General features: G+C 40.5%; 1 protein-coding gene across 1 annotated transcript in view; it reads left to right on the top strand.

The window, feature by feature from the left end:
- The window catches only part of LOC122471375 (S-adenosyl-L-methionine-dependent tRNA 4-demethylwyosine synthase TYW1), a 212,950-nt gene extending 191,794 nt beyond the window's left edge, over window positions 1-21,156 (top strand). The window contains exon 16 of the mRNA XM_043559879.1: window positions 19,977-21,156. Coding sequence (XP_043415814.1) covers window positions 19,977-20,198 — 222 coding nt within the window. The 3' untranslated portion in view covers window positions 20,199-21,156. The remainder of the gene's footprint in view (window positions 1-19,976) is intronic.
- The last annotated feature ends 3,952 nt before the right edge of the window (window positions 21,157-25,108 follow it).

Raw genomic sequence — 25,108 nt, 5'->3', positions numbered from 1 at the left:
CTTCAAAGCCTTCTTACGTTTGCTTTACATATACTATTGAGGGATTTTAGCTGTATAGTGGGAGAAATACGAAGACGTGCATTTCCTCCATTTTGTCTAGCATCAGAAGTCTGTGACCACACAGTTTTGACATTTACGGTTTTTGGTATAGTATCTCCTCAGTGACCAGCATGCCAGTCCACTTCGCACACTGTGTCATCAGTAGATTATTTCCACATAAACTGATTTTCTTTATTTATGTTTATTATGTTTTATTATGTTTTATTTGTGTTTATTAAGTGTCACCCAGTATGGTCACAGGGCTGCCCCTGCAGTGTTACTGGAAAGATTTTCCTGAAACTTCTGTGAGAACATCTTTGCCTGATCCTAATCAGAGCCTATCAGGTCCCATTTAAGAAGTAGGCTAGCAGTTTACAGATGGATGCCTTTTTAAGGGTACTAAAAACAGAGATATAACCAAAAACCAAACAGAGGGAAGAAACAGAAGAAGACAAAACAAAACCTAAAGAGTAGACAAATCCATAAAACAAATCATTGAGTTCATAAATAACAGAGTGGGTATTGGCCATTTAACAACCTCATTGTTTATCCTGCCACCCCCAAGCTCATTGTTTCCCTGCCATGTTTTTGTCTCACAGTGCATGCAAAAGAAAAACCTAGATATTTTATTTGAATCATGATGGCTTTCACAATTAGGGCCTTTGTGGCTTTATTTCAGGCCACCCCCTGCCCTACCCCTTTACAAGATACTGCCATGATTCTTTCCTCTGTGTTTGCCCAAGATACCTACCTCTTCTGCCAGAAATGCATTCACCACCCTGCCCCATCTCAGTTCACCTGCTGAATTCTCCTTAAAACTGTAAAACAAACCTCCTTGGGGGTCACTTCTCTCAGATCTATATGCACATAGGTAAGGCTGCCTTCCTAAGGAGTTGTGGGTTCCTGGAACACAAGGACTGTCATCTCTAGCACTTCCTAGAGGAGCTGATGCATAGTAGATTCTTGGTGTTTGTTTAGTGAACTAACAGCCTCTTCACTTTCGTCTCCTTCCCTTTTTCACAGTTGTACCTTCTGAGAGCAGTTGCTGAATCGTCCTTGCTCATTTTGCTGTATCTCTACCTTCTTCCTTATTATTTATTCATTCATTCATTCCTTTATTCAACAAATAAATACTCAACTGAGTTTGCTATTTTTTAGGTCATCAGTGACCTGCTACTTGTTAAATCCAGTTGTTTTCCTATTCACCATTTCTTCTGTTTTTCTGTAGCAGGAATCTGATGCCAATCCATGCTTTTGGAAAGTCTCTCCTATCTACTAGATTGTACTTTTCTGATTCTAGTAAAGTTGGCTAGCAGAAAAAAGAACATTGCCATAAAGTGCAGCATTGAAAATCCCTCCATTGTGGCATTTCTTTCTTTATCCATTTCAAAAATTTTGAATTCTCTGATCCAGGACACCACATAACCCAAGATGTAAGGTGAATTCTTTAAAAGAAAAAAAAAATTCTAGAGAGATTCCAAGCATTGGTTGACTATTTACATTTAGGTGACCTTTAAAGATTATGCATTAACTTGTAAAATTTTCACAGCATCAAACGACCTCTGGAGAATCCATTATAATCTGCATTACCCTATCCATACCCAGAATACTCTGTGGTCATTTGCAGTACAAATGCCCTTGTTATTGCCATATGCTCTTGTTATTGCCATATGCTATTCCACATACAAAGCATTTCATAGTTGTTAGTGGGTTATTATTTTTTTTAATCTCTGTAGAACAGTTTTTTGTTTTTTTTTTTTTAACAGTCCATTTATTTATTTTGAAAGAGAGTGTGCGAGTGGAGGGAGGCACAGAGAGAGAGGAGAGAATCCCAAGAATCGCTCTCTGCAGGGAGCCAATGTGGGAAGAATCATGAGATCATGACCTTAGCCAAAATCAGATCATGGCCTGAGCCAAAATCAAGTCCGCTGCTTTGGGCACCTGGGTGGCTCAGTCGGTTGAGTCTCCAGCCTCAGCTCATGTCACGATCTTTTGGTTTGTGAGTTTGAGCCCCACATTGGGCTTTCTGCTATTGCCACAGAGCCCGCTTCATATCTTTTGCCCCTCCCCTCACTCATTCTGTCCTTCTCTCTCTCTCTCTCAAAAATAAATAAACATTAAAAAAAAAAAAAAGTCAGCTGCTCAACTGACTGAGCCACCCAGCTGTCTGAACAGTTTTGTCATTTAGAGGTGTTGTTTAGACTCTTTTTTTTTTTAATTTTTTTTTTCAACGTTTATTTATTTTTGGGACAGAGAGAGACAGAGCATGAACGGGGGAGGGGCAGAGAGAGAGGGAGACACAGAATCGGAAACAGGCTCCAGGCTCTGAGCCATCAGCCCAGAGCCCGACGCGGGGCTCGAACTCCCGGACCTCGAGATCGTGACCTGGCTGAAGTCGGACGCTTAACCGACTGCGCCACCCAGGCGCCCCTAGACTCTTGATAAAGGTGTTTCTGCTCTTGATAAGAGGCGGTTTCTTTAGTGAGTGGGAGTAGAAAGTTCAGTGAGTTTCTTTGAACCAAGGAAAGACAAACAAACTCAAGTTAAGTCAGCATGTTTTGGTTCTAAAGCTGAGCTTGAGGGACAAAGAGAAGTACAGCTGCCCACTGGAAACAGTCTACTCGAGGAAGGTGGACCTGCCTGTGTGCTTTGGACGAAGCAGCTGGGACAAGGAGATACAGTCCCTCTTCTGCCTCTGTGTTTTCCATTAGCAGCTCAGATGTAACCTTGGACCTGTCAGTTTGCAAACTAATGAGACCATGATGAACCCAATACACTCTGCTGATGGTTTTAGTTCAGAAACACTGAAGTCCTTCCTCCCTACATGTTCATGATGTCCTATTATAGCGGATCACCGCCAGTGGAAACCAAGTAGTAGATCACATGTACAGCTTCCAGAAATCCACAGATCATTGTTTTAAAACGTAATTTCTTCCTTTTTTTTTTTTTTTTAATTTTTTTTTCAACATTTATTTATTTTTGGGACAGAGAGAGACAGAGCATGAACGGGGGAGGGGCAGAGAGAGAGGGAGACACAGAATCGGAAACAGGCTCCAGGCTCTGAGCCATCAGCCCAGAGCCCGACGCGGGGCTCGAACTCACAGACCCCGAGATCGTGACCTGGCTGAAGTCGGACGCTTAACCGACTGCGCCACCCAGGCGCCCCATCTTCCTTTTTTAAAAAAAGTAGACTTTATGCCTTACTACCTACAGATTGGGATTTACAGCAAACTTGATAAGATAGTATAAAGATTTCCTCTGTACCCTAGAGTTTCCCTGTTATTAACATCTTTCGTTGGTATAGTATATAGGTTACAATTAATGAACCAAAATTGCTACATTATTAGCTAAAGTCCATAGTTTATTTAGATTTCCAACTAGTGATGTTGACCTTGGTCAGCAAGTCGAGGTAGTGTTTGTCAGCTTTCTCTACTGTTAATTTACTCTTCCCCTCCCCGTTTCTGTACATTACTCTTTGGAAAGAAGTCACTATCTATAGCCCATATGTAAGGAGTGAGAGTTAGGCTCCACATCCTTGAGGGTGAGATATCTACATAAATAGGTTTGTCTCTTCTTCCCATTTATTAATGTATTCAATCTTTTTTTTTATAACAGTATGGATTTATAGTATTCAGTTTATACTTTGGGTTATAATCCAGTTGTACTCTATTTCCTTTGTTGCTCAAATTGTTCTAGCTCTGGCCGCTACGATCTCTTCCAGTTGCCTCTTTTGCTCTTTTAACATACCCCCCTTCAGGGTCGGAGGTTTTATTTGTTTTTGTTTTGAGCACTTCCTTACTTTCTGGCACTACAAGTTACTCCAAGCTCATCTTGTATTTTTCTTGCTCCAGTCCTAGAATCAGTCATTTCTTCAGGAGCCCTGGTTCCTTTTATTGAAGAATGGTGTTAGAAACCAAGATCTGGGTGAAGGTGTGCTTGTTGTTGACTAGGGTGTTGTTTCTTCTTTTAGGCTCTCTAAAAGGTGTAACAGAGCAAAGACATTGTATATATATTCTAGCCTTCATACATACACATGTCTGTAAATACTTCCACCTGTAACCATTTGTATCTAGATGAAGCTAAACATACTGATGTCTCAAACTTGCTAACAACTCACTGTAGGCTCCTCTCCTTACTAATTTGAAAACTCCTCCTCTAACAGTGAGAAACCTAGCGCCTAATAGCCGTCATCTGTTTACTTAATTGTTCAGTTCCAACCTACATGTGTAGCAGTATGAGAACGTTTAACCCAAGAATACAGTGCTTGTTTGTAGTTCCTTTTGCCTCTAGTCTTAGAGGCTCCACTCGTTTCCAGAATTACTTAGGTCAGCGCCTTTTCCTCTTTCTCCACTTCCGTGAAGTTATTTCATACATTTGTAGCAGAGTTAGATTCTCACACACGGTCTGGACCTCTTCCTGGGACCCCCTGACCTCCTAAATGATTTTTTTTTAATTTTCATACTTTAAGGGTCAGTATTTGTGCTATAAAGTTGTATAGGTTTGAAAACCACATGACATGTGATGTCATAAAAAGATGAACATCTTTAAGTAGGCTTATTTGCAATCCGTACATTTTCTTTAGTGAGGTGTCTGTTCAGATCTTTTCCTCATGTTTTAGTTGGGTTGGTTATTTTCTTATTGTTGAGTTTTAAGAATTCTTTACATATTTTCGATACTTTCCATTTACCAGATGGGTTTTGCAAATATTTTCTTCCGGTCTGTGACTTTTCCTTCTCTTAACTGTGCCTTTCTCAGAGCAAACATTTTTAATTAATAAAATCTGGCTTATCAACTTTTTCTTTCATGGGTGATGCTGGATTTCATCCTATGTTATCTTCTAGAAATTTTATAGTTTTATATTTTATGTTTGGGTCTAAGATCTGTCTCGAAAACTGAGATTTATATCAATATTTTGTTGTTTGTTTTGTATGCAGATGTCAAGTTGTTGAAGTACCATTTGTTGGAAAGATTATTCTTTCTCCATTTAATTGCCCTTCCTCCTTTTTCAAAGATCAGTAGACTACGTTTGTGTGTGTCTATTTCTGGCCTGTATATTGTTATATCGATCTATATGTCCATTCTTTCACCAATGCTGTGCAATCGTGACTTCTGTTAGCTTTATTGTAAGTCTTGAAATTGGGTGATGTCAGTCCTCCAACATGCCAACTGGCTTCTTGGGTTGGCTATTCTAGGTCTTTTGCCTTCCCATAAAAACTTTAGAATCCATTTGTTAATACCTATAAACTAGCCTACTAGGGTTTTGTTTGGGAGCGAGTTGAATCTACAGATTCAACAGCTAGGAAAAATTGACAATATTCAGTCTTCCAATCCATGAACATGAAATATCTCTTATTTAGATCTCCCATGACTTTTTTCAGGTTTTATTTCCTGCATATAGATCCTGTACATATTTCATTAGATTTATACATAAGTGTTCCATGTTTTTAAAAATTTTTTTAAATGTTTTATCTATTTTTGAGACAGAGAGCATGAATAGGGGAGGGACAGAGAGAGAGGGAGACACAGAATCTGAAGCAGGCTCCAGGCTCTGAGCCGTCAACACAGAGCCCGACGTGGGGCTGAAACTCACAAACAGCAAGATCATGACCTGAGCCGAAGTCAGAAGCCCAACCAACTGAGCCACCCAGGCGCCCCAAGTGTTTCATTTTTTGATGCTAATGAGCATGGTACTGTGTTTTTAATTTCAAATTCCACTTGTTCATTGTTGGTATATGAGAAAGCAGCTAGTTTTTATGTATTACCTCATATAGCGCAGTCATGCCGTAATCACTTATTAGTCAGGAGGGTGTTTTGTTAGTGTTAATTTTTTTGTTTTTTTCTACATCGATTACTAATCACATCATCTATGCATCTCTTTCTTCCCAATCTGTATATCTTTTATTTCCATTTTCAATCTTATTGTATTGGCTAGTGCTTCTATATGATGTTGAATAGAAATGGTAAAAGGGGACATTCTTGCTTAGATTCTGATTTTAGTGGGAAAGCAACTGGTCTCTCACTTAAATATGATGTTTACTGTAGGTTTTTGGTAACTATGTATCAGGTTGAAGACATTTCCCTCTATTTCTAGTTTGCTGAGAGTTTTTTTTTTTTTTTAATTTTTTTTTTTCAACGTTTATTTATTTTTGGGACAGAGAGAGACAGAGCATGAACGGGGGCGGGGCAGAGAGAGAGGGAGACACAGAATCCGAAACAGGCTCCAGGCTCCGAGCCATCAGCCCAGAGCCCGACGCGGGGCTCGAACTCCCGGACCGCGAGATCGTGACCTGGCTGAAGTCGGACGCTTAACCGACTGCGCCACCCAGGCGCCCCTGCTGAGAGTTTTTAATCATAAATTGGTTTGGATTTTTGTCAAATACTTTCTCTGCAATTAATGATATGATCAGTTTCATTTCTCTTCTTTAGCTTATTGACGTGATGAATTACATTAATTGATTTTCAAATGTTGAACCAGCCTTGCCATACCTGGAATAAATCCATGGTTTTATTGGTATTATTGGTTGTGGTGTATAATTTTTTATACATTGTTGGATTTGACTTACTAATATTTCATTGATTTTTTTACATATATGTTCATCACAGTTACTGTTTTGTAGTTTTCCTTTTCTGTAAAGTCTTTATCTCATTGTGGTATTAGGGCAATGCTGGTCTCTTAGAATGAGTTAAGAAGTGTTTTCTCTGCCTCTATTTTCTGGAATAGGTAGGGAGTATTGGTGTTATTTCTTAAATGTTTGATTGAATTCACTAGTGAATCTTTCTGGAACAAGTAGTTGTTAAGCCACACTCCTATCTACCCGTCTGTCAGCCTTTCTGACCAGCTCCTTCTCTTTTTCCTTTCCTCCCTCCTTTTCCCTTGGCTTCTTTTGCTTCTTTATTTTTCATATCCCCTGATATGGTGGCTGTAGCCCCAACTTAGCTTAAGCATCTACCACCACTTGGTTCGATCTCAAGTGCCAAATTCTCAAGAAAAGGCACACCTACATATAAGATCATATCGTCTGCAAACGGAGATAATTTTACTTCTCCTTCCTTACTTGGATGTCTTTTACTTCTTTTTCTTGCCCAGTTGCTCTGGCTAGAACTGCCAGTAGTGTGATAAATGGAAGTGATGAAAGTAGGCATCCTTGTCTTGTTAAGTGATAGTAGAGGAAAAGCTTTCAGTCTTTCACCACTTAATCTGATGTTTACAGTTGTTGTTTAATTTTTTACTGTTTAATAATGTTTATTTATTTTTGAGAGAGGCAGACAGAGCATGGAGTAGGGGAGGGGTAGAGAGAGAGGGAGACACAGAATCTGAAGCAGGCTCCAAGCTCTGAGCTGTCAGCACAGAACGCGACGCGGGGCTCGAACTCACAAGCTGTGAGATCATGACCCAGCCAAAGTTGGATGTATAACTGACTGAGCCACCCAAGCGTCCCATATGTCCCTTCTTGTTTTTTTTTTTTCTTGATTGTTTTTTGTTCTAATGTTTATTTATTTTTGACAGAGAGAGAGACAGAGCAGGAGTAGGGGAGGGGCAGGGAGAGAGGGAGACACAGAATCCAAAGCAGGCTCCAGTCTCTGAGCTGTCAGCACAGAGCCTGACACAAGGCTTGAACCCACAAACTGTGAGATCATGATATGAGCTGAAATCCAGAGTCAGACGCTTAACCGACTGAGCCACCCAGGTGCCGCTGGTGTAGGATCCTTTTAACATGCTTCTGAATTTGCTTTGATATTATACTGTTGAGGATTTTTGCATCATTGTTCATAAGGGATATTGGTGCTTTGTGGATTTTTTGGGGTTTTTTTTTTTTTTGGTAATATCTTTATCTGGCTTTAGCAGGCAGGCCTCATAGTCTGAGTTAGAAAATATTCCCTCTCCTTCAGTTTTTGGAAAAGTTTGAGAAAGATTGATATTAGTTCTTTTAAAGTTTAATAGAATTCATCAGTGTGGTCCAGGGCTTTTTTTTGGTGGGGGGTGGGGGGGGAGATTTTTGGTTACTGACTCAGTCTCCTTACTAATTATCGGTCTATTCATATTTTCTATATCTTTGTGATTTAGTCTTAGTAGGTTTTGTGTTTCTAGGAATTTGTCCATTTCGTCAAGATTATCCAGTTTGTTGGTGTACATTTATAATAATTTTTCATAATCCCTTTTACTCCTGTAGAATCAGTAGTAATGTCCCTACTTTTATTTCTAATTTTAGTAATTTGAGTCTTTTCTCTTTTTTTCTTAGTCTAGCTAAAGGTTTGTCAATTTTGTTGGCCTCTTTGAAGAACCAGCTTTTGGTCTCAGTTTTTTTCCCCCTATTTTTCTATTCTCTATTTCATCTCTGTACTGACCATTATTGTTTCCATTCTTTTGCTCACTTTTGGCTTAATTCTTTTTCTTGTTCCTTAAGTTGTAAAGTTAGGTTGTCAATTTGAGATCTTTCTCCTTATTTAAAGTAAACATTTTTAGCTATAAATTTCCCTCTCAGTACTGCTTTTGCTCTGTCCCATAAGTTTTGGTGTGTTGTGTTTTCTTTTTCACTTAGTCTCTTAACGTGTTTGCTAATTTCCATATGATTTCTTCTTTGATCCATTGGTTGTGTAGGAGTGTGTTGTTCAACCTCCACAAATGTCTGCATTTTGTAGTTTTCCTTTTGTTACAGATACTTAGCTTCATCCCATTATGATTAGAGAAGATACTTTATATGATGTCTGTCTCTTAAAATGTATTTAGACTTCATTTGTGGTGTAACATACGGCCTGTCCTAGAAAATGGTGAAAACTTGAGAAGAATGTGTATTTTGTGTTCTTGGGCAGAATGTTCTTTTAGATCTAGTTGATTTCTTGTGTTGTTCAAGTCCTTTGTTTCCTTCTGTCTGGTTGTTTTATCCATGGTTGAGAATGGGGTACTGAACTCTCCAGTTATTATTGTAGAACTATCTGTTCCTCCCTTCAATTCAGCCAGTATCTGTTTCAGTATTTTGATGGTCTGGTACCAGATATACAAACATTTCCTTTTTTTTTTCTTTCTTTTTAAAAAAAATTTTTTTTTTTAACGTTTATTTATTTTTGAGACAGAGAGAGACAGAGCATGAACGGGGCAGGGTCAGAGAGAGAGGGAGACACAGAATCTGAAACAGGCTCCAGGCTCTGAGCAGTCAGCACAGAGCCCGACGCGGGGCTCAAACTCACGGACTGCGAGATCATGACCTGAGCCGAAGTCGGCCGCTTAACAGACTGAGCCACCCAGGCGCCCCTATACAAACATTTCTAATTATTGTTTCTTGCTGCATTAAACCTTTAATTAATATAAATTGTATATTTGTCCTTCTTTCTGTCTTATAATCTTTTAACTTGAAATCTTTTAACTTGAAGTCTGTTTTGTGTGATATTACTGTAGCCACTCCTGCTGTCTTTTGGTGACTGCATGGAATATCTTTTTCTGTCCTTTTGTTTTCAACCTGTGTATCTTTGGAGATAAAGTAAGGCTCTTATAGATAGCATATTGTTGGTGTGTGTGTGTGTGTGTGTGTGTGTGTGTGTATGTATGTGTGTGTTTGATCCATTCAATCTCTGTTTTTTTTGTTTGAGTGGAGAGTTTAATCCATTTACATTTAAAATGATTACTGATAAAAAGGGACTTATGTCATTTTGCTATTTGTTTTCCATATGCCTTATATAGCTTCTTTGTCCCTCATTGACTGTATTACCGTCTTCTTTTGTGTTTAGTTGTTTTTTTGTATTGAAACGTTTTAATTCCTTTCACATTTCCTTTTGCTTATATTCTATGGCTATTTCTTTGTGGGCCATGGGGATTGCATCTAATATCCTAAAGATATAACAGTAATTTGAATTTATTCCTGAATCTTTCCCTGGGAATATGTGATTACTTTCTAATTTCCACCCATCTGTTGTTGCTTTTGAATCTTCTAGTCTTTAATGTCTCTCTCCTAAAAGGGGAAAAAAAGGAAAGTGGAAGGTGATGGGAAGCACTAGCCCTTTATTGCCCTGGAAGTCACTTCAGCAGGAAGGGGAGAGGCTTTCTGCAATGGCGGAATGGGTACCAATGGCTGCCACTGTATCTGTACTCCGATCAGAAGCAGCAGGCGACAGAGAACAGATCCCCAGTGTTTGGAGGACAGGGTCCCTACTGCCCAGCCTGTCTCCCACAGGCTGCGTGCAGGCTGTCCCAAGAACAGGTCACAGTTGCCTGCTATGGGGGTGGGCCATGGGGGATGGAGAGCTACTGCCATCCAAGTTGAAACTGACTAAAATTAACTGTACTTTACAGTCCAGACCTTTCCTTGAAAGTTAGAAGCCTTCGACTAGAGTCCAGAGTTCCAAAGTAGTTATATCAGACAGATTCTGCCAGTATAATTTTTGTTTGGGTGAGAAGAACGATTTTTTAAGATTTATTTATTTAAGTAATCTCTCCACCCATCGTGGGGCTTGAACTCAATCTTGAGGTCAAGAGTCACATACTCTTCTGACTGAGCCAGATAGGCGCCTTTTTAAAATTTTTATTTAAGATTCTATTTTTAATTATCTGTACATCCAGTGTGGGGGCTTGAACTCACAACCCCGAGATCAAGGGTCATAAGCTCCACCACCTGAGCCATGCCAGGTGCTCCGTGGATGGGAAGAAGGATTCGTGGTGCTTCTGCTACTCCACCATCTGCTCAGAATCTTGTACTCCGATATTTTGAAATCTGTACTTAGTTTAACTCTAAAGTTAATCAACATCGCCATCCTCCTTCAGCACAATACAAGGTCTTCCCGGGATTCTTTTGCACAGTTAATGGTTGTGTTGATGGATCCATGTAAACCCCACTTTCTTGGTTCCCCTTTGCTTCTTGCATCCATTGATTCTGCTGGGTGCAATTTTCTTTTCGCTAGAATGGTAAACTCAGTCTTCGTTCCCTCTGAAACGTCTTTATTTCACTTTCTCTCATGAATAATAGATGATCAGAGTGGATAAGTCTAAGTGGAGGTATTTCCTCTGAGCATTTACAGATATTATTCTGTTGTCTTCCAGCATAATTTTCTAGAACCTTTCATCACTGATGAGCTGTCTGGTGTCATTCCTTACTTTGGTGTCTGCTGATAAACTCAACCAATAACAGTTATTAAGTTTACTTTGATAATGCTGTGTATGCATTAGTTCATTTAACTCTTATAAAAATACGACGAATTATAAATATTGTTTTTCCTCATGTTTTAAAGGAGAAACCTCAGGCTGAGAGAATACAAGCAGAGTTAGAATTCAATCCCAGATGTTTCAAAATACAAAGCCTACTTTGACTATGACATCATGCATGCCATCTCCTAAATGCTACAGAGCAGTCACAAGGTGGGGAAACAGAGGCAGGTATCCACTGAAAACCAGGCGGATCCCCTCCCAGTTCACCGAGGAGTCTGGTGGACCTCCTTCAAAGCCACCTCTGGGAAAGTTTTGCCAAATTTGAGGCCTTCTGCATAATTCAGCATTGATCACAGAGGCCTCCCTCTTAGACGTATAAACTCGCAGTCTACAGAGGAAGGGAAGGAAGGAAGGAAGAGGTGTCCTCTCCCTGAGCCCTCCTTTCTTGGAGTAAGAAGGAATTGCGTGTCACCATTTGGGTTTTGTGCAGTGTTTTCCCAACAAAACCTACCGACAGAATATTTTACTTTCTGTGATACATGTAGAACTCATGCTTGTCAGAGGCCTGGTTGCTCCCAGTAATTACATGCAGAGAAGTGTCAGAGAAAAGTGGCATTTTGGTGACACGGCTGAGAGGACTTAGCTCTATTCCAACAAAACTGTAGATTAAGATAGAAATTCCAGAAATTGAGTTTCCAGATTTAAAAGCTTTTTAATTGCACTTGGATATATCTAGAATTCAGTCACATTGTTGTAGTTTTGCTTCTCAAAGTGGTTCCTCGGGCAGCTGTTGCCATGTGAATTCTACTTGTCACCAGCAAACCCAGAAAAAGGAGGCAACTTTGCTCGGGGCTCCACAGTCGCAGGCAGTCAGGTGCACTTGGAAGTGATCTGTGCCTCCTCTCAGCCACGGAACAAACGACGCAGTTGTCGCTAGGATAGTCAAGAACAAAATCCATAAATCTGGGAAGTTCAAGAAGGACTACAGTAAGCACTCTCTTTTTTTGAATTCCCAGATCACTTCTCCCTCAAACTAACCTGGGATCTCCTCTCCTTCCCAGTTCACATGCACTTCTGAATTATGAGAGGGCCTGGCAGCCCCTCATCCATCCTCTCACTGGCACTTTCCCAAGGTTTCGTTTGTAAGTATTACTGTGTGTTTGCGGGACCAGACTTAGAAAATAGCCAACGCTGGGGCCACCTGGGGGGCGCAGTCGTTAAGTGTCCGACCCTTGATCTCAGCTCAGGTCATGATCTCATGGTTCGTGGGTTTGAGCCCTGCATCGGGCTTGTACTGATAATGTGGGGCCTCCTTGGGATTCTCTCTCTCCCTCTCTCTCTGCCCTTCCCTCCCTTAATAAATAAATAAACATTTAAAAAAAAAAAAGAGCCAACACTAAGATCATATAAGAGCCCTCCTTAGGAGTGTGAAAATTCAAATGAAATGTAGGAGTCTTTTTTTGTTGTTAGTGTTCTTTTTTATTTTTGTGTGTTTCTACTTTATCCATTGTATGTGGACTTTGAGTTCGGCTGTAATTTTACCTAAAGAAAGGGCTGCTCTTGGGGCGCCTGGGTGGCTCAGTCGGTTAAGCGTCCGGCTTCGGCTCAGGTCACGATCTCGTGGTCTGTGGGTTCGAGCCCCGCGTCGGGCTCTGGGCTGACGGCTCGGAGCCTGGAGCCTGTTTCTGATTCTGTCTCCCTCTCTCTCTGACCCTCCCCCGTCCATGCTCTGTCTCTGTCTCAAAAATAAATAAACTTGAAAAAAAAAAAAAAAAAAAAAAAAAGAAAGGGCTGCTCTTTGCCCTCAGCTTCTAAGAGGTGATTTTCAAGCTCTTGGAATGTCTTGTCTGGTCAGAGTATCTTTGTTTATCTGGGGGCCTGGGGTCATGCTAGGTAGTCTACACTAGGCATGTGATTTAGGGTAGAGGCTTTGGGCTACACTGTATTTGCTTGACATTCAGAGGAGCTGGAAACTAAAGTCAGCCACTCAGCAGTCAGCTGTCTAGGAGACTGAGCCCCAGGAAAAACTCTGGACCTCGAGGCTCAGGTTGAGCTTCCTAGGTTGGCAGCGCTCCATGCCTATTCTCGCGCATCATTGACAGGTGATATTAGCTCTGACCACTACTTGAGTGACAGAGGGCAGCTGGAAGCTCTGGGCATGGAACTTTCCTCAAGTCTGTCCCATGTGCCTCTTCCTTACGCTGATTTTCATCTGTGTCCTTCCGCTGTAAGAAACCATACTATTAACAGCTTTCAGTGAATTCTGTGGGTCCTTCTAGTGAGTGGTCAAACTGAAGGTGGCCTTGGGAACCCCTGCATTTACAATTGGTGGTAGAAATGGGGGTGGTCTTGGGGACTCCTGAACTTTGTTGTGGTATATCTGTTTTCAAAGCCCAGCCTCACCATTTCTCATTTTCTTATCTGAAAAATAGTGGTAACTGTGTTTACAGGGTTATTATGGTGGCTGAGTAAAGTGACAAATATGAAACATCTGGAATGGGGCCTTGCCTGTTACAGGCCTTTAATAAGGGCTCTTTCCTAAAGGTGCTGATAATTTGACTTTTCCGTAAAGAATACTACAGTAGCATGTGGAGGAATATTTGCAAAGACTATCTCCAATGGTGATATTAATAAATAGCTCTTGACTTGCTCTTTTTCAACTGCTATGCAGAATTTCCTCTTTATTTTTAACTCTTGCATATGTAGAAATATGATGCCTTTGAATGATTAGAACTTTCCCAGTAGCTACAGAGTATTTATCATTTAAAAGCTGGAATAACTTCAGCACAGCATGGTTGAGGCATGAGATTGACAGGCCAAAGTGGTAAGAATTTTGGTTTGGGACATTTGGAGTTTGAAGTAGCTATGGATATTCTATATAGACTTTCCATGTGGAAGATACCGTGAAACTAATGGGACGTCAATTTTCATCTACAAAAAAAGAAAAAGTGTGCTCACCTATACTGCCTGTACTATTAGGAACCAGTTAAGATAATGGGAAGAATATCTTTCACTATGGCAGTTTTATTTTTTTAATTATTATTTTGCCAGAAGGGACAAAGACTGTGTAAATAAAACAGAACCAATCAAAGGCAGAGCAGGCTGACTTCAGAAGTCTGCATATAAATCTTACATTTCCCCTGCATTAGCCTTGGAACAGACAGTCTCTATTATGCTGTACTTGGGTAGAGAAATAATTAATAGACAGTAGGCTTCTCCTCAGTGTGCTCATTCTTTAGACTCTATGCTGAGGAAGGTTGAAGGACACTAAGAATTTGGGATATACACATTATTTTCTGTAACTTTTAGATCAGTTAAACAGAGGGAGTTAACTTAGAAATATTATACTTAAAAAGTCCAGGGGTGAGAAAAATCTCTTTGCACTCCAAAATACTTAAAAGATAAAATGGTTATTATTAGTTCTGTCTTTTTTCCAGTTTGAAGCTAGCAGCGTGCAATCATGTAATGACCACAGGCTCTTGACGACCCACAAATTTGAATTGTGGCTCTCCACTTACAGAGGATGTCACCTTTGACATATTTGTTAGTTTTTTGGGACTTTGCCTTTTTTTTTTTTAACATTTATTTATTTTTGAGAGAGAAGGAGGGATTGAGAGAAAGGAGAGAAAGAGAGAGAACACATGCTGACATGAGTGGGGAGTGGCAGAGAGGGAGACAGAAGATCCCAAGTAGGCTCTGCACTGTGAACAGAAAGCCCAATGCAGGGCTTGAACTCACAAACCGTGAGATCATGACCTGAGCCCAAATCAAGAGTCTGGCCCCTTAACCAACTGAGCCCCCCAGGCACCCCTATTTATTTTTTTAAGGTGACTCCATACCCATCATGGGGCTTGAACTCACGAGCAACCAAGAGTCACATGCTGTACCAACTGAGCCGCGTAGGCGTGCCCCACCCGTTTTAAAGATGGGCATCCAACCACATGAGTTTTGTAAAGTGCATTACACCAGCTAGAGAACCAAACAGTGCCTAGTGCACAGTAGGATGCTTCCTGAATAGCGGCTGCTACCATCGTCCTGTAAGTCTTCCCCTTACCCCCACCCTATTTTGTTGGCTCACGTTGTTAATAATATACTCTTCCCTCACTTCGATAGATTGGTCATTACTATTTTTAATTTTGTTTTTTAGTTTTATCAAGATTCTACATCGTCTAAGAAGTCAAAGTTTATTACAAAAATCAGTAGTTCCTTGTATTTTCCTCAAATATACCTCCTTTCCCTCCTCTCAAGCAACAGCTACTTTCAACTTTTGGTTGATTATTTAGGTATTTGTCTTTACCAAATATTGCTGCTATTCATTGTTTTTTCTCGTTGTCTCTTCACTGTGGAAGATGAGATGAAGCTCTCCCCTACATTTGCTCATCATGCCCTTTCCTGTTCTCCCACCTTTGCAATGTATGTATACCGTAGTTTTATGCGTTATGTGACCACGTGAACACTGTTCACTGCTGAGCAGTGCAGTCTCCTATGATTGCTATTTGTTTCCAGCATACATTTTGGTTTCCTTGGAGTTGATATTTTATTTTTTCTTTGTCTAGACTTCTGTATTCTTCAGCTAAATCAACTCTCAAACTCTCTGCCACCTGTATCTCCTCTCAGACTTTCAGATGCGTTGGAGGTTCTATCTGTTCATCTTTTTAAAGGAGTCTCCCCAGAGGCACTTACTGACTCACCCACTTTAGACACACACTATCATACTGGGACTTCCTTGAGCTCTCTCCTGTGTGGGATGTCTTGCTTTGGGGATCCCATGTCTCATTCTAGTGAAACATCCTCCAGTAGATTCCTAAGAAGGGGTATGTGGGAGGTCCAATTGATTGAGATCTTAAATATCTAAAAATGTTTTTATTCTCCCTACAAGCTTGATTGATAGTTTTGCTGGATATAGAATTCTCAGTTGCAAACCAACTCGTATGCAATCGGAGCCACTGTCTTTGAGCTTTCAGTGTGGTTATTGAGAACTCGGAAGGCATTCTGATCCTTGATCCTTTGTATATGACCATTTTTTCCCTTGTTAGGATTTCCCTTTGTCTCCATTGTTTTGAAATTTCACTGAGATGTGCCTCAGTTGGTATGTTGGTTTTTATCTATTGTCTATTCCATATGTTTATCCTTTGTCTACATGAGTATGTTTACTCATGACCTTCACTTTACAAAACTTTTCCATAATTATTTCATTGAGGATTTCCTCCTTCCTATTTTTTTCTCCTTTCTTTCAGAAAGTGGTGTTATTTTAAAATTGGGTCTCTTGGGCTAGTCCTTTACTTTTTTATTTCTTTTTCTTTTTTTTTAGTGCTTTCTTTCCTGGTTTTTGTCTTTTTTATTCTACATTCTAGAAAGTTGTTTTTTTTTTCCCTTAACTTCCCTGTGAATCTTTCATCTTTGCTCCTATAGTTTTAGAACCTAAGGTTCTTTTCATTCTTTAAGGGTTCCTTTTTATAGGGTAGTGGTTTTTGTTTGTTTGTTTGTTTGTTTGTTTTATGTATACAGTATTGTCTCATTTCTCTGAAGACAGTTGTTTTAGTTTAGTGTTTGGGTTTTTATTTTGTTTTGTGTTCTGTTTTCCCCTTGCCTAGGCTATTTACTCTGTTACTCTTTTGGTTTATTTTTAGTGTTCTTGTTAGGAGTTTTCTTCAGATGGTCACTAGTTGTCTGCTTATATTTAAGTGGGACACTAAAAAACATATTGAAAGTCCTAAGTATGTGTATGGTGGGCGGGGGGGGGTGTGCACCTGGGCTGGGTGGCTCCATCGGTTAAGCATCTGACTTAAGCTCAGGTCATGATCTCACGGTTTGTGGGTTCAAGCCTCACATTGGGCTCTGTACTGACAGCTCAGAGCCGAAACCCTGCTTCAGATTCTGTGTCTCCCTGTCTCCATGCCCCTCCCTTGCTTGTGCTCTGTCTCTCAAAAATGAATAAACATTAAAAAAAAAAACAACACAAAACTAAGTATGTGGACGGTGCTTGACTTTATCTTAGAGAAATCTAGTGGAGTCATTTACTTAGGAAACCCAAACAGTACATTTATTTATTTATTTTGAGAGAGAGCAAGCATGAGTAGGGGAGGAGCAGAGAGAGAAGGAGAGAGAGAGAATCCCAAGCAGGCTCCTCACTGTCAGTGCAGAGCCTGATGCGGGGCTCAAACTCACAAACCAGGAGATCAAGACCTGAGTCAGAATCAGATGCTTAACTGACTGAGCCACCCAGGTGCCCCTGTAATTATTTTTTAAATATCTGTGATGGGGCCAAGTCCATAGTTAGCATTCTATAACTGTTATAGGAGGGAAGAATAAAAGGTAGCCATCATTACTGGCCTCATTTTACATGTCATACACGGTAATGACATGTTTACTCCTATGCTAGCTGGAGTGTTCCCCCATTTCCAGTAAGGTGTGAGTGTTGTGCCCCCTACACGGATACACGGTGAAAACAGCACACAGTATTCTACGGAGCCAATAGCAGCAAATTCCATTCTGTCAGGACGTCAGTAGAACAGGTGGGAATTTTCCTCATCCTGTGGTCTTCTAGTTTTGTTAAGAGGTAAGGAGGAAGAGGCTAAGCTGTTGTATGTCCTGAGTACCAACATAAATTATAAATCAGATGTATTTACAAAGCGAGCAGTTCTGATGTGGGATAGAGTGGGCTGGGGGAGGTAACTACAGAAGCAATTTTAATATGTGGTTGGCCAAGTTCAGGGTAGTGAGGTCCTGTGGCAGGTGAACTGTCATAGTTTAAAGGGATTCGGGAAGACTTCCCAGAGCAAAAGGTGTTTACCAGGGGACCTGAGACATAAGTAGGTGTTAATCATACAGCAGGAGTAGGATAGAAATCACATGACAAGGGGGTTGGCTCCTGGGGAGTCTCCAAATGGAGGTTTAGTATTTAGACTGTAGATACTAGGGCTCTATTCTGTTGTAGACCTAGTAATCCCAGCATCTCCGTCTGCAGAAGTTGAAAGCAGTCAAAATTGGCATCAGAAGATCAGTCAGCAAGAGGACTGTTGCTGAGTCCCAGAAGTGAGGACCTGTGTTAGGGTGGCGTCAGGACAATAGAAATGCTGCTGAAGGGGGCACCTGTGTGGCTCAGTCGGCTAAGTATCCGACTCTTGGTTTCGGCTCAGGTCACGATCTCATGGTTCGGGAGTTTGAGCCCTGCATTCGGCTCTGCACTGACAGCATAGAGCCTGCTTGGGATTCTCTCTCTCTCCTTTTCTCTGTCCCTTCTCTGCTCTCTCTCTCTCTCTCTTTCTCAAAAAATAAATGAACTTAAAAAACAGTTTCATGAAAAAAGGAAAGAAATGCTGCTAAGGAAGAATCAATGGGGCCTGACATCTTTTGGATGTGAGGGACCAGGGAAGGGAGAGGCACCTTTGACTCTGGAGTTCTAATGCCCAGTACTCAGGGATGACTGTTTTCTTGGGCAGCAGAGAACATTTGAGAGCAGTCTGTCTTGGGAGGGAAAACGATGGGGGAGATGTGGATTCTGTATCTTGGGTTGCAGCGTTCAGAGAGGCCTTTGGGGCACCATTTCAAAGAATGGTCTTGTTAGAAGAAAATTTCTCATGATTCATAGGTAGACTAAACTTTCCCATTTATTGGATAATTTTTGTCCACTGGAAACCTCTTAGCTGTTGGGTAAAAAATCAGATGTCCTTGAAATTCAGCATATTTTAATAGTATTCTGAATCCAGGAAACTATGCATTTTCAATATTTTTCTCAGCTAGAACCCAAAATTGTTACTTCACTTGGGTCATAATTAAGAGTTTTTGAGAAGATAGCAGCTTAACAAAACTATTTGTCTGTTTATAAATTAGGTATCAGTGTATTATCTGTTTACACAAATGAGTGCCAAATAGATGCTTTGAGTCAAAAGCCTTCACAGTTCAATTAGTAATTCCTTCAGAGCTTCGTCAGTTTATTTCCTGTTTCCTTCGTCCTGGTCATTATTCTACAGGGACTTTTGAGAAGCGATTTTCTTAAAAGAGTACAAATTGGATTATTCCCCTTTATTGAATTGAAATTCTTAACAGGCTTTCTGCTAATGAGATATTGTATCCATGTTAGGTTAAACAGGCCAGTTTGAATCATTTTGTTGGCATTTCAGAATTAGAAGTCATTGATTAAAAGCCTAATAACTCAAGCCAAGTTTAATAATAAAATGGATTCCACTAGGTGCTTCTAACACAACCAAGAAAATTCATACCAAATCAAAAGTGGCAACAACAGGAATTATAATTAGCTTGTCCATTAACACATGATAATGCCAAAAAAATGTAATTAACCTTCTTTTAGTGAGACTGCTGACAATAAACTTGACTTTCAATTCCAGGATGTATTTTTTTTTCTTTTCAAAATGTTATTTAAATTCTGGTTAGTTCATATACAGTGCAGTGTTGGTTTCAGGAGAATTCAGTGATTGATCACTTACAGACAACACCCAGTGCCCATCACAACCAGGGCCCTCCTTAATGCCCAGCACCCAGCTAGCCCATCCCCCCACCCTTCTCCCTCCATTGACCCTCAGTTTGTCCTCTGTCATTAAGAGTCTCTTGTGGTTATATTCTGTATTCAGCAGTTGGGTCTTCTAGGCCCAGCCTGGCAGCAGTCCTAGGAGAGAAGAAGCTCATTCTGCTTTGATATGGAACCATATCTGGAGCACAAAAGGATTTTCTTGGACTTGATAGAGAGAAAAGAGACCAGGCTGGTTTTCGAATGTTTAAAATACTTACTTGACAGTTTTAAGGACGTTTGTGCTTCTGACCTGACTACGCTTTTTCTTTCCAGTTTAAGATTGATGGCGAATGGTGGACATGGATTGATTATAACCGGTTCCAGGAGCTCGTGCAGGAATATGAAGATAGCGGTGGATTAACAAATTTCAGCGCAAAGGATTATGTGGCCAAAACCCCCCTCTGGGCGTTATTTGGTGCCAGTGAAAGAGGCTTTGATCCCAAGGACACAAGATACCAGAGAAAGAACAAATCCAAGGATATTTCCGGGTGTTGAGATTATCTGACTATAGGGTACTGACGGACAAGAACTCCCGGCCCCCAAAGGTTCTCACGCCTCACTGTGGGTTTTCAAAGGACACGTCACGTGACTTGTGTTTCATGTAGGGAAGAATGGAAGGCCGCACACGGGGACACAAGTCACCCCCCCGGGTTGGGGAGGTGGCATCCACACTCTGAGTGCCTGGGACTCAGCCTCACGTGTCTTTTCAGAGCTCAGTCCCTTTCCTGATTTTACTTTTGAGAGGAACATCATTGCGGGGGAAGTACACAGCCATTAGAATTTAACTGGTGGTTTTGAATCATAACTTGTAAGACTCCCAAGAATGCTATTCCTGAGGGTGTTATAGGGGATGAATGTCTGTTCCTCTCCCCTTCGTGGGCTGTTGACCTTTGTGGACTGTGTTACCCCAAGGTAAGTAGATCTGCCCCCTCCGAGACCTCCATCCCTTCTTTAGATTTAAGATAACACCTCCCAGAAGTCATTTAAGTTGTCACAATTCTCAATTATTTTTAAATACTGCACAGATTAAAGTTTTGCTTAGTACCGACCCTTTATGAACTTGCATTGGATCTGAACGTCCTAGATCTCACTCCGTTCTCATACAGATTGCCATAGAAGGTATTAGTGGCTGCACCAGGGTGAAAGGGCTCTTCTGGAAGAAGAATGGCTCTGTGATGTCATCAGTCTCACAGACAAACTCTGAAACTGAGTATGGTTTGCTTTTGTTCAAAAAGTCAGTGGTCAAGCCCCTGTCCTTATACACAGAACAAGTCCCCACCTTCTTTTCCCTCTTGTAGCCCGAGCTACTTTACACAATCTGTTCTTCAGGTTTCAAGTTTTTTCTACTTGAAAACATCATTGAATACCCAATAGTTTTTTTTAAAATATCATAGTTATTTTTAAAAAATTCCTTTATCCTAAAATTTTGATTAATAAAATCTTTTGGAAAGACTAGTGTTCTTTTGAGTGTTTATTTGAAAGATGCTTCTAGTGCCATGGTTGTAAGCCCCATCAGATTGACCTCCTCCTGTATACCAGCCGTCTGTCTTGTCACCCCCTCTGTTTTCTGCTGAAGTAAAACCCATACATAATGTAACCTACCTACTCACCCAGTTGAAAACTAGGCTCTGATTATTTCTAAGCAGTAGAGTCAGAACACTTCTGTCTGCTGTGACATGGGATGGGAGGGTTGCAGAGTATCACAGAAATCCTTTGTCCTTTCTTGAACCCACCTCGTCTTCAAGCTTATGTTTTGGTCTCCTGTTCTGGTGACTTATGAGACCGACAGGAGACAGGAATGATGCAGGTCGGTGAGGCAAGATCTCCTTGAAACCCAGATGGGTTAATGTTCATTGAATTTGAGGTGCAAAAATACCCTAGAGTAGAAGGAAGTGTTAAAAAGCAAGAGCTCATGCTGAGCGGGGAGCCTGGAGGCAGAACATGCTGGGCTTTGGACCATCCTAAACCTTTTTTCAACCACAGTAAGGACTGTAGGGAAACCGCTTTCCCTCCAAAACAAAGAAGACATAGGCAAAGTGACTAAAATCCTTAAATTTTAGAATTTTGACAAGGAACTGAAAATCATCTGTTAAAAGAAACCAGTGAACCTCAATAAAACTAACTGTTGGCTTCTCATCAGAAACCGTGGAGGCTGGAGGACAGAGGCGTAGCACCTTCAAGGGACCAAAAGAAAAGGCTTTCTACCAACAATTCTTTGTCTAAATCCTCCTTCAAAAATAAAGGAGAAATTAAGACATTTCCGGGTAAACAAAAAGTGAGAGAATTCACCTGCAGACCTGCCCTACACGGAATACTGAAGGCTCTGATGAAATACACTAGATACTAACACAGAACCACATGAAGAAGTAAAGAGCGCTGGTAAAAGTAATTTCAGAGGTTTTATAAATGTATCTTCGTACCTCCTATTTTAAAAAACAGTTGCCTAAAGTGATAATTATAGAACTGTGTTGATGGGCTTACAATGTGTAAAGATGTAATTCGCATGACAGTAATAGCTCAAGGGGGTATACAGCACAAGGCATAGGCATATTGGAGCAACTATTGACTGCCTACTGGTGAAATTTAGTATGAATCCAAAGTAGATTGTGTCATGATGCTACTTATAATCCCAAGAGCAGCCACAAAGAGAACAAATTTTTAAAATATGGTGAAAGAGGGGCGCCTGGGTGGCGCAGTCAGTTAAGCGTCCGACTTCAGCCAGGTCACGAACTCGCGGTCCGTGAGTTCGAGCCCCGCATCAGGCTCTGGGCTGATGGCTCGGAGCCTGGAGCCTGTTTCCGATTCTGTGTCTCCCTCGCTCTCTGCCCCTCCCCCGTTCATGCTCTGTCTCTCTCTGTCCCAAAAATAAATAAACGTTGAAAAAAAATTAAAAAATAAAATAAAATAAAATAAAATAAAATATGGTAAAGGAATATGATTCTGTTCCCAGTCCCTGTGTTTGGGCTTTTCCCCACACCAAGCACATCCAGCACACCAGCTGGATCTCCTACAAGTCACTAAATCCTGACACTGTCTACCGAGAGATAGTGTGAGATGATCACAGGTTAAGGGCTCAGTCCCACAAGGCTACGTACCCTCCCCTTCAGATGCCAGCAGCCAGCCTGGGTCTTTCACCTGGACTTCTGGCCCTTGACTCTCCATGGGAGGTTCTCACAACCCCCTCCACGGGTTTAATTTGCTAGAGCAGCTCACAGAACTGAGAAACTTTACTTCCTAGATTACTGGCTTGTTATAAAAGGAAATAACTCGGGAACATTCAGGTGGAAGGGGTGCCTAGGGCAAGGTATGGAGAATGGGTGCATCTCCCATGCCTTCTCTGAGCATTCCACTTCATCATTACCAACGTGTGTTCACCAGCCCCCAAGCTCTCTGAACCCTGAGCTTTTGAGCTTTTACAGCGGCCGTATTCCATAGGCACATGGAATAATCATTGGTTTAATTGACTTAATCATTGGCTGTTGGCAACTGAGCTCCATCTCCAGCCCCTCTCCACTCTGCAGAGGTTCTGGGGGTGAGAACAAAAGTTCCAACTCTCTTATCACATGGTTGGTTATCCTGGCAGCCAGCCACATTGCCTACGGGCTTTCAAAAAGTCACCTCATTAATATAACAAAAGACATCTTTTCTGCTCTCATCACTTAGGAAATTCCAAGGGTTTTAGGAGCTCTGTGCCAGGAACAGGGACAAAGACCAAGTACGTGTTTATTACAAATCACAATATCACAAACAGCAAAGGAATTGAAAAGGTACACCAGAAAATAACACAAAAGAAGGCAGTAAGAGGAATAGAACAAAGACCTAAGACATTCAAAAAACAAATAGTAAAAATGTCAGGCATACATCCTACCTATGGTAAGTATATTATGTAAATGGGTTAAATACCCCAATCAAAAGAAAGAGAGATGACCAAATGATTTATGTATTTATTTATTTAAAAATTTTAATGCTTATTTATTTTTGAGAGAGCACAAGCGAGGGAAGGGCAGCAGAGAGAGAGGGAGACACAATCTGAAGCAGGTTCCAGGCTCCAAGCTGTCAGCTCAGAGCCCGACACGCGGCTTGAACCCACGAACTGTAAGGTCATAGAAGTTGGATGCTTAACCAACTGAGCCACCCAGGTGCCCCCAAAATGGATTTTTAAAAATCCAATTATATGTTATCTATAAGAAAATCATTTCAGATTCAAAGACTTAAAAAAGATGGAAAAGGGTGTATCGTGGAAGCAGTAAACCAAAAGAGAGCTAGAGTGGTTATACTAATAGCAAAAAAAAAAAAAAAAAAAAGACTTTAAGACAAAAAAATTGTTACCAGCGAGGAAAAAGGACATTTTATAATGCTAAATTATAATTGAATTCGAATTATTTATAATTTAATCTACTAGGAAGATGTAATGGTTATAAACATATATGCACCTAACAAGAATCCCAGAGCCTCAAAATACGTGAAGCAAAACCTGACAGAACTGAAGGGAGAAACAACTCAATAATAATAATTGGAGACTTACACGATGGCATTGAACAATGGTCAGAAGAACTAGGCAGAAGATCACCAAGGACACAGAAGATCTGAGCAACATTATAAACCAACTATAACCAGGCCTCTAGAGAGCACTCCAACTGACAACACTTCATCCTCAAAGACACACGGAACATTTTCCAGCATAGACCTTTTGTTAGATCATAAGACAAGTTTCAATAAATTTAAAAGGGTTTAAATTATACACAGTATGTTCTATGACTAATGGAATGAAATTAGAAATGAACAGAAGAAAACTTGGGAAATTCACAAATACATAGAAATTAACCAACATCCTAAAAAACCAAAGGGTCAAAGAAGAAATCACAAGGGAAATTAGAAAAGACTGTCAGATAATTGAGAATTAAAACAATGTACCAAAACTTAATGCTGCTAATGTACCCCTTAAAGGGAATTTATAGTGTAAATGCCTACATTAAAAAAGAACATCTATCCAACCAATAACATAACCTTCATCTTAAGAAACTAGAAGAACAATTAGACCCAAAGCAAGCAAGAGGAAGAAAATAATAAATGTTATGGCGGAAATAATGAAATAAGGGAAAGGAAAAACAATAGAAAAATTAATAAAACTAACTTGGTTCTTGAAAAAAATCCAAATTGATTAACCTTTAGCTAGGTTCACCCAGAAAAATGAAGATGCAAATAACTAAATTAGCAATGAATGCACAGTCTGTGAATATAAAGCTGTAAAAACTACATTATACCCTTTAGTTTTCATTTTTTAATTTGAGTATAGATGGCATATGATATTAGCTTCAGATACGCAACACAGTGATTCAACATCTCTATACCTTACGCTGTGCTCACTACAAGTGTAGGTACCACCTGCCACTATTCAACACTAT

Source organism: Prionailurus bengalensis, chromosome E3 (genome assembly GCF_016509475.1).
Source record: "Prionailurus bengalensis isolate Pbe53 chromosome E3, Fcat_Pben_1.1_paternal_pri, whole genome shotgun sequence".
NCBI lineage: Eukaryota > Metazoa > Chordata > Mammalia > Carnivora > Felidae > Prionailurus > Prionailurus bengalensis.
The sequence above is the reverse complement of the archived record's forward strand: the minus strand, read 5'-3'. Positions and strand labels throughout refer to the sequence as shown.